At 38.4% G+C, this 20,489-nt stretch overlaps 1 protein-coding gene across 1 annotated transcript in view; it reads left to right on the forward strand.

Moving 5' to 3' along the window:
• The window catches only part of grid1a (glutamate receptor, ionotropic, delta 1a), a 296,842-nt gene that overhangs the window by 149,940 nt on the left and 126,413 nt on the right, over nt 1–20,489 (forward strand). Inside the window, exon 3 of the mRNA XM_042502252.1 lies at nt 13,193–13,477. Within this exon, the coding sequence (XP_042358186.1) occupies nt 13,193–13,477 (285 nt within the window). The remainder of the gene's footprint in view (nt 1–13,192; nt 13,478–20,489) is intronic.

Below are 20,489 nucleotides of genomic sequence, written 5' to 3' on the forward strand. Positions count from 1 at the left end.
TTTTATTGGAGATAGGACAGCTTAAACCTGAAAGGGGGAGAGAGAGGGGATGACATGCAGCAAAGGACTGAGTTTGGCATTAAACCCACAGCCGCCGTGGCAAGAATGTCGCCTCTGTACATGGGGCGCCCGCTCTACCAGCTGAGTTACTGGGCGCCCCTGACTTAATGTTAATTATCTCATTGACTCATTAACATTAACATAACAAAGCTTAGTCTAACTCCACCCATGTGTCCATTGTTCCAACAATCACCTTCTCTGGATCGGTCAAAATAAAGGCTTAATTCATCGAGATAGATGGAAAATATGTTGGCTCTTCACACTGTTTTTCCTCTGCCGTTGCTGGCTGGTTTTAGTTATGAAATGTTATCTCCAACACTCCCAGATGCCATCTCCCTTAGCTCAGCTCAGCTGCACCGGTAGAGACTGACCTCTGGTGATATACAGTGTATCCGTATGAGTTTGACAGGAAGAGGAGCCCCTGTATTTATGAAGCCCACTCAAAGCTTTAGTTCTACAGTGGTGGTCTTCTACTTCTTGATGTGCCAGCAACCAATTACTCATTTCTTTCCACATCTCGTGGAGTGAAATTGTGATTACTGTTTGTGGTAACATTAAGTTGTTCTGGTATCAGGTCTTGCCGCTGTTCGGCGTGGTTCAGGCCACTGGTAGTGTTTGAAAAAGCAGAGAGGAGAAGAAAGGAAACAAAGTTGAGCTTGCGTGGTTTGAGTAGGTTATGATGGATTGACTGAGCTGTAACGTTACTCAGACTTCACTTAAGTTATGAGGAAAACCTTGAACGTGTTGGACTCTTGTATTTCTTCTCACTCACCCACTGTTGCTACCAAAACATGAGCTGCTGCAGACAGATTGACTCGACTTCTAAAGTGAACTCAGGGCTGCCTAAAGAATTTAAAAACTTGTATCTGTGAGATGTCGGGGGAGAGCTATAAATCACAACGGCACTTTAGAGGTTATACTCCTGAGCCCTTGACTACCTCTTTACACTGTTATCACATAAACCACATGTAAGCCCTGTTGGGGAAATTAAAGAATAAGGGGCTAGACAGGAATTCAGACTGATGCTACATTACATTTTCTTTTTGATTCAGATTTTCAGAGAAAAGGAATAAGCTTGCTCCTTGGTTAGTTGTTATGCAACCACTGACTTTACTCATTTATATTTGTTGACTCGGTCTTGTTATTTGACCACTGTTGGTGGGTCATCGATTTTAAAACAACCACCTTGTTGGAGGAGCAAGACCTTATAAAAGATGATGTTATTTAATCCTCCAACCTCATGTCATATTCTCCAACTGCAGCACAAAGAGAAAATAACATTCTTTAATGAACTCATTATTAATTTTTTATCTTGCATGTTTGAGGTACTGCTTGAGATGCAAATGGACAGAGAAAGACAAGGGCAGATTGTGATATGCAACATGCAGGATGAAATGAAAAGGACAAGTGAGAGGCAAACACAGAGAGATCAGATGAGGGGGGGACTGAGTGAAATGGACAAAGAGACCAGAAAACTACAGACAAAGAGATAAAAAAAAAGAGATAATATCAGAGCAAATGAAACATTACAGAGAGCGTGAGTTGTATCCTAATGTTTCTAATTCCAGCAGACAAGCAAACACCCAGCCTGTCCCTGTCCCAATGGTGAAATGTGTCATGATTATCCTCCAACAATGCTAGCCAATCTTTCTCGATAACACCATCCAAATCAATCAACACAAAACCCAAACACATGTTTGCCATATAAAAACTCAGCTCCCCATTCACCTGTTTCAACATTCAGCACAGTGTTGCCAATGGAGTGGCTTGTCCCAACAGGCATTGCTGAATGTTAATTGTAAGAAAGCTAATCAACCTCATAGTAGTGGAAAAAAAGAACAACAAACACACTGTTAAATCATTGTGTATGCAAAGGACTACGTAATGCACATTAGACTGACCATATTAGCCCTGGAAGGAACAGTGGCTGTGCTAAGTTGATGAGAGAACAAGTGACAGAGAGTCGAAAGCACTCTGAAAGAGGAAGGAAGGAGACGAGAGATAACAAGGATATGCCTTGTGCTGCGTATTCATTCAAATAGCTTAATATAAATACAGTTTTAGAGTGGCATTTGTCGTCTTGTTTTAACAGAGACATCAATATGATGTTAGAATTCGAATTTTTTATGTTACAGGCTCCGACTTCCCACCCATGTTTGCCACTAGTTGTTCAACAGTTTAAATTAATGCCATGAGATGTGGCAGCTAGTTGTATCACAGTTTGGTGGTGTTGTTTATATCGTTGTCTGGTGGCATCACTTTCATTGTCAGAATAGCAGTCAGTGACTTAGCAATTTCTGAGATTTACGCATTGGGTGTGTCTTCCCAGTCCAATAGTTCTGCTTTTTTTTAATATATATATTTTTTACCTTGTTTACTGAATGTATACAGAGTGGATTCTGTTGCATTAAGGCAAGCTCTTCTCCCAGGCTGCAGAGATTTAGACTGCAGGCCTCTTTCTGTCGCGTCTCTCGGGTACCAGCAGTCAAAAAAATATCCCCAAGCATAAATTTCACAGGGCACAGCAGCTATCTTCTTTTGTCAGCCCCAATGTCAAAAATAATAAGAGCCAGCTCTCAAAAGTATATTTAACATAGGGACCCGGGCGGGGAGACATGAAAGCACTAGAGAACAAACCTGGTCTCATTGTCAGTCCACAAACCATTTTGATGTTCAATATACTATAATATATTTTTTGATTGATTGCAGCTTCTGGAGCAGAGAACACAAAGCAGCAGCCCCAATACAAAGCCTTAGACAAAAAGAATGATGGAAAACCACAGTACACTATCCATACTTTTGTAAGCTACAAAGATTTTACTGTGTATGATTTTTGTATACATTTGTTCTTTAGATTTCACACAAAGAAGAGCAGCAGCCAGTTCCTCTGTGAGCTGCTAAAGCTAGTCTGTGCATGGTGTAGGTCAGATAATAACAGTTGGTATTTAAAGTTACCGTAAATGTCGGCAGTGGGTTTATATTTATGTACATTGTGAATTAGCATTATTACAGTGCATTATGTGAAAAAGGTTTGGGAACTGGTTATGACTCATGTTCAGTCACATTGACATAATGTGCTTTATAAGAATAGCAGGATTTAAGACATGAACAAATACACAAGCTATGTCTCACATTTGTATTGCAACACATTACACATTACACACACATTACAGTGAATTACTGGCAAGTTATCAGAACCAATTCAGGCTTTAGAAATTGCTGTGGTCAACAACAAGTGGCTTTACAGTAAAGCCAAATGCCATTGACTTTTGAGTTCTCGCTCCATGAGAAAAGTTAATTTGATTTTACAGATTGCAGAATAGAAATGTGAACATGTTATTTCAGTACAATCTGATTGTGTTGGATCACTCCACCATTTTTTTTTCTCTTTTGGCATCCTCCACATATAGGTCTGTACACAGTAGTTGGGTTTTAATCCAAATGTAATGCAAATTGTAACCACATTTTGAAAAAAAAATCCCAAAAAGCAAATTCATGCACTTTTCTATCCACTGCTGTTGTTAGATTATTAAGTGTTGATTCATTAAAATATGCAGTAGCTGAGCGTGCAACGATATGACGTGAGTAACAGTCAAACTTCAAATAGAGGGAAATGGATGGATCATGGCAGAAAACACACTGAAAATGGAAATAGAGAGTTTTTAACTGCTAACATTACAGTTCTGTGCTCTTGGAAGAGTTTTGGTAACGGCCCTGCATGCATACAGAAGCATGTTAAAACTTGTTCAGAGATGGGGAAGAAAGCTTGCAGTGGCCACTGCAATGACGGTACATTGATTGCACTTAATTCCGTGTACTTTTTATTACCATTTTAACATTAATATTAACATTTAACATTTTCACCTCCCCCAAGCATGTTTTTTTTTGGTTTGTTCTTTTGCAATATTTAGGGATTAATTGAAATTTTTCCATTTTACGCTGAAAAAAAGAATACACACCCAATGAGATCTTCGCAGTGTAATCCAACTATTTCTTTTTTTTTTCCCCACCAGAGTATTACTAATGGGTTTCCTTCTGTCCTTTAATGTCTTTCCTTCCTCCCTTCCTTTAATGGACAGGTGACACAAGAGAGCTGACATGATATGATGGGAGTGAGATGCCATGCAATAAATGTCCCCAGCTTGACTCAAACCAAGCACACTGCAAGTATATGGTCAGAATCATCAAACTGTCAGGCGAACAGGATGTCCCTGTAATGTCATTTTAATACAAACTGCATTTGCGAGGCTTATTACAATGTCAGCCACTAGGAATTGCTGGCCCTGCGTGGAGGCTCTCGGGCTGCCAGCTGGAACGCTCTCCCCCCCCACCCCCAATAATGTTTGCTGCCCATCTAGTTGTCAGTAGTTATTATTGAAATATTTTAAACATTATAAACCTTGGTTTACAGTGTAAAATATGACAACTTCAACTTACAAAATAAACTCTGAGACCAACTGCCTTAAAAAACAAAAGTTAATATAACTATAAATCTTGATTTGTGTTTACTTCATATCTTAACTTATCTATAAGCTATCTAAATATCTTATCGTAAATCAAGTTAGTCTGACTTAACTTGATCATGATGTAAAGGATTTTGCAAATGAAGATCTACAAGTTCTGTTTTCATTAAATGTTTACAAATATACAAATATGATGGTATGCAGAATACAGCTATATCATACAGTAAACTTGGTGTACTGCAGTTCCTAAAACTAAGATAGATATAATTAAACTTGTGATTTTTAAGTTCCAACAACTTTACAAAATTAAGTAAATATAGCTAAGTAAACTTAATTAGATATGAACAGAAAATAAGATTAATAGTTTATTTACACTTTTTAAGGCACTGGGTTTCCTAGATTTATTAAAAAGTAAAATCAACTTGTCAGTTTTTACAGTATACAAAATCACATCTGACAGTATCTCAGGCCTGTGGTGTATCAACTCTTTATGGAAGTTAGACTGTATGATATTAATACTAACTGAGACATTTAAAACAAAATACTCAATGTATTTATGTCAACACTATTTTACCAAATGTAAATTATTTTTGATGTCTTGTTAATCATTTTAGATACATTTCCGAAAAATTAAGCATGGAGCAAACTCCTTACACATCAAACATAAGAACAACTTATTTTAGGCGAACCAGATCAATGTAGATGTCCAGTGGCAATGGGCAAACTTTGAGTGAAATGGTCACACAACAGCAGTCTGATGGCAGTAAGCCCTCCATAAGCACTGTCCCTTCTGGTGGAAGTTAAACCAGTGTAACTGGTTTTCCGCACGGTGCTCAGGCGCATTACAAGGCCGCACTGCATGCACCGAGGGGGGATCACAGTGAGGTATCACATCAAGGACTTAGCAGGGGACCCAGTGTGGATCCTGTGAAGGCCAGAAGTTTTGGATGGTTACCATCATAGGTTAAATATTTTATCAGACTGTGTCAGAGAGGCACCAATTCAGCTGATTTCAGAGGCTGTAGGTTGTGGAAGTGTTATATTAAATCCCATTGTATTATGAGGTGTTCCCATCCACCCCTATGAGCAAAAGAGAAATTGAACATTCACGCTATACATAGATATTATTTATTGCAGGGCTCCTGCATTGGGTTTTGCTGAACTATACAGGTCCTGTTATTATAGCCTCCCTGTATATAAACAGTATCTGCTGTACTAAGTCTGTTTCTGCCATTCTACCTGTCAGTTGTGTGAAAGGTATAATTTACAGCAGTAAAACACTCCTTCACAGTTCAGATGACATAGGCAGTCTTAGCATCAATAGTATTGATGGGGATATGTACCCTTATCTTAGTCTGACAGCAGGAGTGGACGCATGGGGAAAGGGCCGTGGATGAGTCTGAGTGAGTGAGAGAGAGAGAGCGATGGAAAGACGATTCATTCTTATTGGAGGTGCAATGTTGCTGTACACTGAAATGTTGAACTAAGCCCTGGTCCAGCTGCCATATAATACTGATCTATTCCATTTCTCCCTTCTGTGTGGTGAAGAGCTATTATGTTGTGGGAAGCTGCCAAAAGCAGAGTGGAAGCGCCCATTCATAATGAGGAAATGACACAACATCCAGTCTCCTCTTAGCTGAGCGTGATATGGATCATTTAAAGTTCTTATGAATCTCCCACCAGCTAAAACTGAAAAAAAAAACAACTGCACTTTGTGCCAGTTTTCCCCGCTGAATGCTTAAAAACCATCAATGACCAATTTAGCAGTCAGTTATCTTGATATCAGCACTTTGTGCTGTAATCAGTAATTTTTAGCTGAAAAAAAGGAGAGATATGAACCAGCTTTGATACACTGAAGTACATAGAGGGATGTAAATGTCTGGCAGATCATAATTTTCTTTGTAATGTTTTCTAGTAACAATGTAAGCTCAAATTCATTAATGTAGTCAATATTCAGGTTGCAGCCGTTTCTTTGTGGAATCCAAGCCTAAATTCTTCTGTGATCACATTCTAATATTACATTACAAGTGCAGTGTCCGTTCAAAACATGCCAGTTGAGAACAGCCCGATTGCTTGGCCTCTGGTATTGCTGCTTGCTGCTTTCTTGAGAACTGCTCATACAAAAAGGTTTTCAGTACTTCTTCTACCACTGCCAATACTAAGATCCCCAGTTGTAGAAAGGGTGAAAAGTAAAGAAGGACAGCGTTTGCCTGGGGCCGCCAAATAACTCAATCCATTCCTGAAAAACACACTTCTTCGTCTTGGCTACTTCTGGTGAGAAACATTGATAAAATACACTGAGCAGAGGTATTAATTTCCAAATAGGCATATTAGTCGCTACCTTTGAAATAGCCACTGCGGTTAAAGAGTAGAGCATGGCTTAAATTTACAGATATTTGGCAGTGGTAATGTTATTCGTGTTCAAAGTCAGTACAGCAAATGCACACACTTTGGTGTTATCTTTAGTAAACTGAGCATTTAGCTGCAAAAGTGAACTGCAGACGACATGTTCGACTCAGTCCACAGAGCTGTTGATGAAGAAGAGTTCGGTTTTAACGTTAGCATATGCTAAACTGTGGTCGATAAGCTATAGCTATAGCTACAGCCAGCCTGCTGCGGATGACATGTTGCTCTACTCAGCAGACCCCTGCGCTTCCTTAGGGTTCAGAAAGTGTTGATTCAAAAAGTTACATCGCTGATATGTTCAGTGGTTGTAACATCTTAGGTTTCTCATTATTCATGTGTAGCTCAATAAAATGTATCAAGTGACAGCAACAGTTGAAGTCATGCTCGACTCTCAGAGCCCTGAAGCCCCGCCCCCACAGACCCACAGAGCGCTGTTTACTTATTCATTCACAGTTTATTAATATTGAACATGTTGCGTGCCTAAATCACACCAAATTCAACACTGCATGTCCTTGACGCTCCAGCAATACACCTGCCAAGTGTGAAGTAGATCAGATGAACGGTTCTCGAGATATGCAGAGAACACACACATCTACATGCACACACACACACACACACACACACACAGACAAATTCCTTGATTTATTGTTAGATGATGTTTAACATCTTTATCTCTTGATTTCATATGCAGAGGGAATAAGTAGGTGCTCATCCTAAAAATAACAAAAAGCGTAACAGTGCAGGCGGAGTCTTTTCAAGCAGTCTCTGAGTGATACAAAACAGACAATATTTCATTCTGAATCACGCGTTACAAGCTGTCTCAATTAGATCAGACTCACACCATTGTCACTGCAGGGTAGAGTGGTGTTGACAACATTGCAGCATTTATCTCAGTGGTGACTCCCCTTTGAATCCTGGGATTGTGCTCTGAGTCAGAGCAAACTAAATGAGACTGTCTTATCTAGACTGTGAAATCACTACGACAGCCCCAATTTATGCAATATTCACTACATCAGTAGTGTGGTGGCTTGTTTCCTCCCTTCATATCACATTGGTAAAATGAGGCCAAGAGACTGATGACATCATGTTTTCATGGGCAAACAGATTGTGTGGCACAAAGCTGTAATGTCTTCTTTCAGCTTGGTGTCTTGATGCTAATTTTTTTTCCCCTCCCTAAACCATCCGTGCATAACTGAACTGGTCTGATGAGGCGAGGGCTTCGGCAGAAAAATACTGTGTGCCTTTGTAGATCAGCCTTGATCCGCATGGCAGACGTCCTTTATAACAGTTTCAATTATGAGTGTAGGAATCGGAAAGAATTGCTCTCAGTCTCCCAGGCTCTTCCATGATTTGGTCTCTGAATTTGCTGACAGTTAAGTGAAAATACATGATCTCATTGTGATGGTAATTGTATCGAGGTTTTAAAGTTATGCAGTGATGATTAGACTTGTTTAATAATTCATCTACCTCCAGAGAATTCATCATCCATCGATCAACCATACCATTACTGAGAAGAAAATGACTGCTTCTCCACAATGGGTTTGATGGATTAGTAAATCTCTTTTTCCAAAGAAAGCAGCTGTTGTTTGCATCTCCCTGTTAGAGCTCCTTTAATTACAGTAGAGTTGTTAACTCTTTTAAAATTCTGCCTCCCATCTATTGCTACACAGTCTATATATTTATCATATTTGTCCATATTAGTACAGTTTTGATAGCTCATTGGTTTTTGAATGCTTCATATGCATTATACTGGCAGGAGAAGATATTCCGTTAAGGTGTATATACTGTATAGGAGTGCTGACATTAGATGTCATAGCTAGCAGGAAATGAGTGATGGTCCCTGTCCACTTCAGGGGGAACATTTAAGAGTCATTATTCCACCATTATCATCCTTGCCAATGACTGTGGAGCGCTTCTGCCTCCTGTCAGTGGGCTGTCTCCTGTATAATGGGCCCGGGGTGTCCATTATGAAGCCAAAATGGCCACAGACACACTTTAGCCACAGTCTGCTAAAAGCGGCTAAGGGATGGGGGGTAGGGTCGACGCATCATAAAAAGAAAAAAATATGTTTCTTCATGGGCCAGTGTTCTTTTAGCACAAATGAAGATTTGGAGTTTCTTGCTATAGCAGATGGTGGAACAAGTGAAATAAATGATACATGTGGTCCTGCAGTAAGTTTAGGAACACTTGCACTGTACAGTAGGCGCAAGATAAATGCTGCCAATCATTTTAACCACAGACTCTTTTGATTACAGTAATTATGCGAAGATATAGTTTAGAGCTACAACTAATGATTATATCCATTATTGGTTAATGTGTATGATTATTTATTTGAGTAAACAATTTGTTTAAATACAAGTAGAAAAAGCCTATTACAAGTTGTGAGGCATCCTCAAATGTCTTTTTTTGTCTGACCAACAGTCCAAAACCCAAAGAGATTAAATTGAAAATAGCAGAGTGGTGCATGGATGATGTTTTTCTGTAGGCATTTTTTTTCTTTTGTTGGAGAAAAGTTAATGATATTTACATATTTTGTTTTGTTAAGCATACTTGCTGTAAGCTATGACTTCAACATCACCACCAGAACAAGAATGAAAAGTTGCGTTCAGCATCATCTGTTCTTTTTTCTCATTTAGCCGCTTCTGAGCAACGGCCATTTTTAAGACATGTAAAAGCTTCAGAATTGACAAATGGAGTATTTTGTATTCTTCGTAAGAGTACAAAATGTGAAAGTCTCTTGAGCTTGTGTTTACCACAAACCTTATTACAGGCATCCAACAATTCAAAAAACCTGTCGACTTCAAGAAAAGGGAAGCGGAAGTGCAAAAACGCTAATTCATTATTGGGTTTAAAGACTTATTTTTCACTCTTTAAAAAATACAGAAAAGTGGCAAATCTTTATTTGAGAAGCATAAAGGGATCAACCAACTCTGTGTCACAATATAGAAATAATGTGTAAATGAATTGTGGTAAACTTCCCTTCAAGTGAATCTCTGCCATGTGATGTGTCATAAGACAGAGTTTCACTGGCTTTTTGGCTTTTGCCTGTACAGGCTGTATTTCTGCCACACATACTGTCACTAGGACACAAAGAGTGTCTTCTGCACAGTGAAAACAGAGGCTGAAAAAAATGGGATCAAACTGAAAAGCTAGGCAGTGCTGATCAATAATAAACCAAGATTTTGTCACTGGGTTGCCTTTTTTCGCAGCCTAAATGTTTTCAGAAATATGTTTTGGTTTAACTGTAATCCAACGTTGTTTGTTTCCAGTCGGCCACCATAGTGTCAAATGGACGAGTTTCCATTACGCCACCTCCCAACGGGAGCATTTGTTGGTCTGGTGTGCTGCATTCTACTTGCTGTAGGTATTATATCTATAAGCAAGAGCTAGCTCTTTTTTCTGTTTTCTTTGTACATGTAGTACCAGTTTCAAAAGTATTTGCATCTCTCTACTGCACAGACAGCCCAGTTTTATGAAAAGATCGTCTCTCCAGCAGAGAAATACTTCTTTGTTTGCCATTGTTCAATTAGGCTAATGAATGATCAAAGTTATTGCTGATTAACATGATCATTAACATGATTTTTGTATTACTGTCTCATCATTAACACGATTAGCATCTTTAAACTAGAATCCAAGAAGCAATAACACCAGCAACTCTCAGGAACAGACCATCTCTCTTTTCAGCGCACAGTACAGTACAGTAGCTTATTGTTACCAGCTGACACATTTAGACACTGTATCAGTGTTAAAGCGTGCTCTAGATTTGTTTTACTGTCAATCACATGACTTCCTGCTGAGCAGAGTATTAGCATTTCATGTTGCACAAAGGAATATTTGCCAAGTGCCCTGTTGCACATGCTGGCATCCATGAAAGTCTCTCTTGTCTCGCTCCCACACACACACACACATAGAAACAGTAACACACTTCCTGCTTTGGAGAAGTCTTTCTTGCACTCTCCTGAGCATTCATGCAAAAAGCTACAAATAATCCCTCTATTTCTCTTGCGCTCTCTTCCTTGTTCTACTTCGACTACAGTGCATCTCCCTCTGCCTTGGCTGTCTGACATTCCCACTTTCTCCGCTCCTCCTCAGCATGTTATTTAGTTGCCCCTGTACTCATGATTTACAGAGCCTTAATGTACTCCTGTGCTTGCAGTCAGCAGATGAAATCGTCATTTGTCACAGTAATAGTCTTCCCCCTCCGCCATACATTCACACACACATACACAACCCTTCCACAGTATGGCTCCATTCACATAACACCTCCTCTTATCATCCTTCCCTCAACCCTTCTTCTCAGGCCTCTATGGTATCTTACCTGTATATGTTTATGAAATGTTCTTGTTATGTAGTCCTTCTTAAAATGCTTGACATCAAGAGATTGGAGGATATCATACGTTTTCAGAATGCAGTGCAATCACTTTGTGCTACACTTTGCAGACATTGAAGTAGACCGCATAATTGGGTGCTATTATGAAATGCAGTGAGAGAACATTTAATTGCTGTTTTGTACAATATGCTCAGCTGTTTATGCTGAATTTATAAGAGCCCTGCTGCGTGAGAAATGGTGACTTGAATTTTAAAGGCAGCATTTGCCGTAGCCTTGTCTTGTGTCACATGCAAAATTAGACAATCCCTGTAGTAGATGATTATGCAGCTCATAACAGAGACAGAGCCTAAAATTAAATGCAAATTCAATATTCTTCATTAAAAACTGTTTTGCATTTGGATTCACATCACTTTCTCTTTCCTCCTAATTGCCAATTTCTGTGTTTTGCATCTTTTAACCTAAGAGAGGATGCAAATATGTTTTGCTTCACAGCATCTATACTCCGCAAGAAGCGTGGGTCAACGGTATATAGGGTCAGCAATTATGAATTTTTCCTGAAAGATTTATCAAAATAATGAGTCTTGGTTGCAACTGATAATGTAATATTGCTTTAGAATAAGTCTTGTATCTTGTGAAAATTGCCTGATGCACAGTTAGTTTAAGCTTTTGTTAAACATGAAATTTGGATTTATTTTCTGCAGAGGAATGTTTCAGAAGCACATGAAAATCAGCTGTAGTAGAAAGTAAAAGAACCTATAAACTGTATTTTACCCAAGTACACATAACTTCATCAAAGATAGACATAAACTTGTGGTGCTCACAATGTCTTGTGTGATACTTCTTTACAGTTATAGTAAAGAAATCTCAGCCATCGTCAGCACTAAACCTGTTTTCAATTTGGTGGAATGATTCATCTTTAAAGGTCATCGATCAACTCTCAGATAATTTGAAGAGCAAATAAGGAGCGCCTCATATTTGACATCACTACAACATCAAGTCGACCCACTCTCATTAATTATTTACCACCACTTAGACAGAACAGCTTTTCTTGTTAATTTCAGACATATTAAAAATGTCAAAGAGGGCATTTTCACTTTTAATACATATCTGGCATTTTGTTCCAGCAGACATGCTGACCTGCCTTAAGAGGATCTAAAACAGATTTTGCCCGAATTATTACATGTGTAAATAATAATGTCTGGATGTTAAGACCCACCACAGACATTACAAGCATGTTTCTGCAGACTCAATCTGTGGTGGTTTGCAGATTTTCATCATGCATGCATGAAAGACAGATAAAGAAGGTTGTATGCGACAAGTTTTAGACTCCTGGAGGCATCATTTACCATCTAACTTTCTGTATTCAGCTAAAATATTCCCAATGTTTATTAGTGACTCACTCTCTCTGAGAACCGTGCAGACTCCTGTAGCTTTTTGAATCATCGGCTGTTTTCGAGTGACTGTTGACTTAAGCGAGCTTTTCACTTTAATCAGCTGTCTCGTTTTTGTCTGGGGACAAGGATTAGAGGATGCCCCCCACTGAATCTCTCATCTACACATTATAATACAACTTCAGAACCAGCCCCCTCCTCTCTGTGATCTGTTCTCAACTGCAGAGGCTCAGACGCAGTCTTAAGTAGGATACACAAAGAACCATCTTGAATTCTCAGCACACATCTTGGATAATGTACAGCGCTCTTAAAACCTGAAAAATATGATTTATTGTTTAATGAAAATGTTTTTGGAATTGATGACAGTTTGACTTGAAATGCATATCTAACCATGTGGTCTTTTTTTCTCCATATATCTGTTTTCTTATTATTTTTTGTTTCCTTTATCTCTCCAAATACATCCACATCATCTATCCTTGTGTGTCCTCTTCACTCTTACTTCCTTCACTTCATCCACCCTTCCTTAATTTTCCTCTGTCCAGCATGTGAGCTGATGAACCAGGGGATCCTCGCTCTGGTAACATCCACTGGGTGTGCAGCTGCAAGTGCCCTGCAGTCTCTGACAGATGCAATGCACATTCCCCACCTTTTCATCCAGAGAAACGGGGATGGTGCACCCCGCACCGCCTGCCAGCTCAACCCCAGCCCAGACGGGGAAAGCTACACATTGGCTGCCCGTCCACCTGTTCGAATCAATGACGTCCTGCTCACCCTTGTTTCAGAGCTGCACTGGCAGAAGTTCATCATTTTTTACGAAAGCGACTATGGTGAGTCCATGGCCAAATGTTTTTATAAAAATGACATTTGTTTGTAGGATGATTTCAGCAAATATTCAAATATGAATGCTCCTAAACAAACTGCAGTGTCAGACTGAAGTAACGCGCTAACACTAACAATTCACCCTGAAAAGAATACACAGAGTAGAAACTAAGATGAAAGAGCATCATCTCTCCCACACAGACACACATAAATGCACACATACATGCAAACTGCTTAAAAATAAATCAAAGTTCAGTGGAAATTTTCAGGGAAAACAAGATCTCATTGCAGCATCCACCATTAGCATCCTCATGAAAAGACAAGTCTGAGCCTAATTGGCTCATTTGTGGCACCAGAGAATGACGGTGTGTCCCAACAGTGCTTATATATTCTCAGATGTTCTCCATTTCTGTTTCATTATTCTCACCACGACGCCTCTGTGGACCAGACCTTTTCTGACCCACATTTGGCTAAAAGGCAAAGGACTGTGGCTTGGAGGAGTGATTGGCAAGATGGTACAAGGGCAGAGAGAGATGAAGAGAATATATCGCTGCATTGACATTTCTCAGATGATACTTTGCCACTGCTGGCTAATCTTTTTACTACTTGGAAGAGAGCAATCTAGAGGAGAGCGTAAATCAGTTTTATTTTTTACAGTACAGTTGAAGCTACAGTTGATAAAGTGTATAGTAAAACAAGCCCTCAGAGGACTACAGCCACCCACTAACCCTCATACAAGTTTCCACCCTGCAGTTTGGACCCTACGGCCAGTTACAGTGCTCCGTGTGAATGTATGTGACATGCTGTTTCCCATTTACAGAGATCTGTCCTTGGATACACTGACATGCTTTGTAGAAAGTGCGTGCTCAGCATTGAGTCGGATCGATTAAAATCTCACTGTGGAAGAGCATCTGTCCATCTTTCTATCTGTCCATCTGCCTGTCTGTCTGACTAACTGTCTTGCTATCTATCCGTCTTTCTTTTCCACCAGCTCTCTCTCTGCTTCTCTGTCTTGCTTTTTCTATCTATCCATCCATCCATCTGCATTTTGAGGAATATTACATCACTTTTCCTCTGTTGTGATACAGTGCTATTGAATCCCATCCTCCCAGGAACTCTTTACGTATAACATCTCACCCCAGCACAGTGCATATAGCCTTAAATTGCAATCCCAGTGAGAGGGAACCTTTGTCTAACGCATGACGGCTCAGTGTAACAAGGCGCTGTTGGTGAGAAATAATGGATGGGAATTCTAGTTGGAACGAAATAGCCTTTTCTAAGCCTGCTAAATTAGGTGCTACAAAGTCGGCACCGTTGACATTTGTGCTTGTGTTACACTGTTTAACTCTGCTCTTGTTAAATTAAGGAATGTAGCGGCTAATTAGGATCCTCATCACAGAACAGTCAAAATACCCATGGCGCCTGCCTTGAAGCAGCACTACAGTGACCCACACCACTGCCTAGAGAGAAAAGAGCTGTCTGCAAATCTGTGTTGGCACTTAGTATTTAAAGAGATGTTGAATGTTGAATTGAAGACATTGAAGACGTACAGGGTGGATTTTTCATTATATCTACTATAAATGTTCAGAAGGTGTGAGGGGCAAGGAAGAAAAAAATTCTGATGATTTTTCTTGTTAATCATGACTTTCTTGTAATCATGACCTTGTAACAGATGATTTAAAGGAAAAAATTTTTTTACCAGGATAATTATGTTAAGTTACTTATTTGTTGTTTTTCATCTGTGAAATGGGTGATAAAAAAATGTTTTGAAAGTTGAATAAAATAAAATAAAAAAAAAAAAAAATTGTAATAATAATAATAACTCTCTCTCTCTCTCTCTCTCTCTCTCTCTCTATATATATATATATATATATATATATATATATATATATATATATATATATATAATTGTGTTTAAATTGCATGGAGAAAATAAACTTCGAAAAATGGACTGAAATTTCTTTTCAGCTATTTTTAAACCATAGACATAGGAGAGAAAACTGTTTAGATCAGACTTATAAAATGGATCACCAGATGTTTTTGTTTTTTTTTTTTCCCTCTCTTGCCTCTTAAGGCCTCCGTAATAAATGTGGTCAGTGTTTACTTGAGTATTTTCCAATGCTGGTGTCTTCATACCTGAGTTTAAGAAAGAATACTTTTTATGGTACTTTAAGAAATATTAATATCTTTTGCTTCAACAAAAAAAGACAAAGTTCTCAATCTGCAATATTTTGTAAACACAAGTAGCCATACAAGAAATGTTCCAAAACAATTCAAATTGTCTACATAGTGATATAAAGGATAGAAGTATTTAAAAAATAAAATGCCAAATCAAGATAGTAAAATAGTCAGAACATTAAAGCAATAAAAAAAATACAAAGAAATAGAACATTTTGACCACGCAAGATTTAGAAAAAAATACGATCTTAAACTCAAAGAGGTTGAAACGTCATCATTGATTTTTTTGACAGGATTTTCTAAGAAATTAAAGAAAAAAAATTATAATACAGGGCGATATATTTTTTAATTTAGTAATTACAGAGAGTACTGCACTGCTGACTGTTCAGAAACTAGTTTTATCTTTGTACCTGCTATTCTTCTCTCACCACCTTTTCCATCATTGCTCATAAGCACAGTTTGGAACATCAAATCGTTTCCATTACATGCTGTCAGATCAGTGATATTTAAAGTGCAGAAATGAGATTATGCAACTTTACTCACAGCACAGGAACTCAGATCTGTTCTCAGTGTGATCTTGTCAAAGCCTTCCTGTCTTCTCTTTCCAACTCTCAGTCTATGTTTAGCATGAAAAGGGCATGAAGTACAACGCTGTGACATCCCCTTCCCCAAAAGTTACCTTAATGATATTTGTCACATTTTTGTGCCATCACCAGTGGTTGTAGCACAGAACCTTTTCATATATGTTTGACAAATATGCATAGATGGTATACTGTGTTCTTTACCATGAGAATGTATCATTTGTGGAGTTGACACAGGTGCTATTTTTAGTTTCATTAGGGACTGCAAATTATAGTTATTTCATTTTATGTAATTAACTAATAATGTATAATGAAATCTCCCCTAACTTTATACATCATGAACTCGAATTACCGCCTCACAGCTGTATGCCTTCACTGACCAGTTAAGTTGCAGTTTGCATCCATGTCTGTCCAGACTCATAAGACATTAAACAGAGAAAATTAAAAAGATGGAAGACAGATGCTTCGCACACAGAAGATGTATACAATTACCACAGTTTCAAGGTGAACACCCCAAATCAGTGTCACCCACACAGTATCTGACCAAATGTCTCCCCCTCTTGTCGTGAGTTATGATGTTAAATTATGGTCAGAAAAGGTTTTTTTGTAATACATGATGATGCACAGTAAAGTTAAGTTAAGTTTTGACCTTTTAGATATATAATTTCATCACTTCATCATTTTATTCTATTTGGCCTTTGTGTAAATTCTGTCATAAGCATATGAGTTTTTAAGCCATGGACAAAATGTGTTCTGATGGGTCAGAGTGACCTTTTCATCGTTGAGACTGGTTGGATGCTTGTACCATATCTCTCTCACAAGACTTTTCTGAGATATCGTGTTCAACAGAATAAGATGACCCAGACCGTAGACCACCAAAATCTAAAAAGTTCATTCTTGAGTCCAAGAGGACGTTTGTGCCACATTTTAGGATGTTTCTAAATATCCTGTTCACAAGAATGAAAAGGATGCCAGGTCACAGTGACCTCTGGACACCCAATTCGGATCGGTTCATCCTGGAGTCCAAGGAGACATTTGTGCCAAATTTAAGAAATTTTCCTAAGGGTTTTTTTTAGATACCGAGTTCAAAAGATTGGGGCAAACAGATGGACAACCTGAAATCATACTACCTCTGGCCAGGACTATCACCAGCACTGAAGCATAAAAAAATGCCCCTTAGTATTTCCTAACTAACATCCAAAACCTAAAGATATAAATTTAACAATCCTATAAGATGGAGAAAAAAATGACATTTCAGAATTTGGAATCAACGACTTTCTGCCATCTTTGCTCAAAAATTTGCTTTAATGTTTTTGATAAATTTAATGCCATCTACCTACTACATCTGTTTAAGCCCAAGTTTCATACAAAAAAAATCAGAAAGAACAAGAGTACAGTGCTGCTTGTTGCCTACCACACTGTATACGAGTCAAGTAATTACTTTTTACCAACCAAATGATGATAAAGCAAGCTGCCTTGGCACCAGCACTATTGAAAATATCGTAACATACTTATGCATGGAATGTCAGACAGTGAGACATATTTACCATTAAATAGCAGTTATATTAATATTTTTGGACTCCAATCTTGTCAGCACTGCCAAGGCATGTGTTTTTTGCCTTAAGCTGTTATCAGATATTCTAAATGACTGCGAGTGTGACGAGACAAGACGGTGCTGATCTAAGATCATCGGAGTGCTCAGTCTGTGTATCTCCATCTAGTGCCATATTTGATATACTTATATTGATATAGCTTTTGATTCCTTCAGAGATCGCAAAGATCATCACATTCAATTATTTTTTAAATCTGATATTTAAAACTCATACCAACATGAACAGACAATCAAAATGAACATGGTGAAAAAGGACATTTAATTTCCAGATTCATTAGTGGCATGATTGCTATACCAAGGCCTTCCTATCGAACATGTGCAGTAGGAGTGAAATGATGGATTTCTGGATGTGGTGTGATAAGGCTGTGTTTTGTGAGGCTGCTGTGTCATCAATTTGCTGATGGCGTGTTAGTCTATTAAAGTAGATGCTGGAAAAGATAGAGCACCTTCTTGCTCATAGCCTCCGGCATCTCTGTACCACTACCTTCAAAGAATTGTCCAAAACCTTATTATCTATATTGCACTTATCGAGACAATTATTATTTTAATCCATCATATTTCTGCAATCTTTTGTTTTTGCATGGTGCAACACCAGGCGCTGCAGTCAGAGAGCACAGGGTGCGTTATTACAGCTAAACAGCTGGCTTCCTTGACCTCAGGGCAAAGTGTAGCTTGGTGTAATGAAGTGTGTCGGGGAAGCTGATTCATTCCAGTCTCCACCAATGCATCAGTTGCATAAAAGGCACATTATGTAAACAACTTCTGAGGCTTCACCTCCTCTGGTTCCATTTGTCATTGTACATTTTCAACACATAATTTGATTCACTGTTGTGAGAGAGCGTGTTCCATAATTTCTTACACGAGTAACAGAAATAACCTTATTCTTGTGCTGTAGGAAGCCGTCTTTGTATTACGACCACAAAACATCCTTATGTGGTTTTGCCTTTTCTGCCTTGAGGCAAATAAAAGAGAACAAAATTATATGATAATCCTATAACAGCCCAGCACTAACCAAAACACCCTGTACGCCTTTTATGATTCTGCTTTTTCCTTCTTGTTAAGTTGTTTTTGTCCTTTTTTGTTTCTTTTTCCTTTCCTCCCTTCATCCTGTCTTTCTTTCTCATTGGCAACAGTTTGAGTTGCTTTTTTTTTTACAGCCAACACGGTTTTGCTTCCCTCAAACAATTCCACAGTTGCAGATTTCAGCCATGCTTTCTGACAGTGCTGAAGGGTAGCTTAATTCCTCAGCTTTTTATTTTGAAAAGGACCAAATAAACCTGCTGCATGTCAAGGCCACAAAAGTTCATCTCTCCCTCTGAAAAACAAACTTATTGACGTCCAATTCTCTCTTTGCCGTCAAGGACCATTCGGCCCCTTGGGCATTGTGGGCAATCTTCTCATACCAACCCGAGTGCCCGGATATCAAAAGAAACTTTCACACTCAAACAACTGTTGGCTGTTGTCTTTTGGCTGGATTTAAATGACATTGACTGAATCTGCAGTTGTGGGTTGAGCTCCTGCGGTGAATCGAAAGAAGTGATTTTATTCTATTTCATTTTACATTTGACCATGACCAGACACAACTCAGGTTCATGCTCTCCTCTCCTCCTATTTTTTTTAAACAAGCCATGCTCTCTAAATAGACACCGTTCTGCAGAATAGCTGCAAATGGAATACGTCAGTCATGCCATGCTTTACTTTAAATCAGACAAAACATCAGGCACCACACGTTCTGAAACAGTAAGATACCGAAAAGACACTGAATACATGATGAGAGTCACCTCCTACAGTTCAGTAAGATATTAGATATGAAAAAAGATGTAACTGTTTAATGACCAACCACTTGTACAGATCAAAAAGCTTTTTCTTTTTTTTTTAAATACAAATGCTGTTTAAATATGTTTTTAACAGGGTCATTACATACATTAAATTATATTGAAAAAATTATTTCTCTTTTACTTTAATCCAATGATATTATGATCTGCAGTAACCAAACTGCTTCCAGCTGGCTAACTGAGGTTGGTTCTGTGTGCACATTGAAATCATGATGGAGAAAAGAAATTCAATTTCTCTAAATGAAAAATAGTCTCCTCAGAGCTTATAAAAAACTGCCAAAAATTAACCATGAGATGCAGCAGCAAACGTGAGTGATCCTGAGCCTACATTGTGTTCTCTACCCAAACAAAGACATCATGAGTTTGACATTTGTTGCTTTGATTTAAACAAAATCTCAACAACTACTGAATTGATTGCCATACAATTTGGAAAAGACATTAATATCCTGTTTGGGATTAATAGGAATCATTTTGAATATCCCTTCAGTTGTAATTTATGGCCCTCATTAGGCCAAAATATTATTTTTTTCCAATAAGTTGGTTTATGACAGAAAGCTGGCAAAACTAATGACATTCCAATCAGCCTTATCTGTACTTTATCATTTACCGCAGTTAGCATATGTTACTATGCTGCCATCTAAACTACGTTGGTGTATCAGCTGGTAAAATTGCAGATATTGTGCATGCTTAACATCAGGATGTTAGTAGTGAGCTCAAAGCACAGCTGTGCCTAAGTACAGCCTCATAGAGCTGCCTGCAAGACTTGTTCTAAATGTTTGCAATATATTATCTGTGTGCCTTTTGTAAATGCCAT

Source organism: Plectropomus leopardus, chromosome 15 (assembly GCF_008729295.1).
Source record: "Plectropomus leopardus isolate mb chromosome 15, YSFRI_Pleo_2.0, whole genome shotgun sequence".
Classification (NCBI taxonomy): Eukaryota; Metazoa; Chordata; class Actinopteri; order Perciformes; family Serranidae; genus Plectropomus; species Plectropomus leopardus.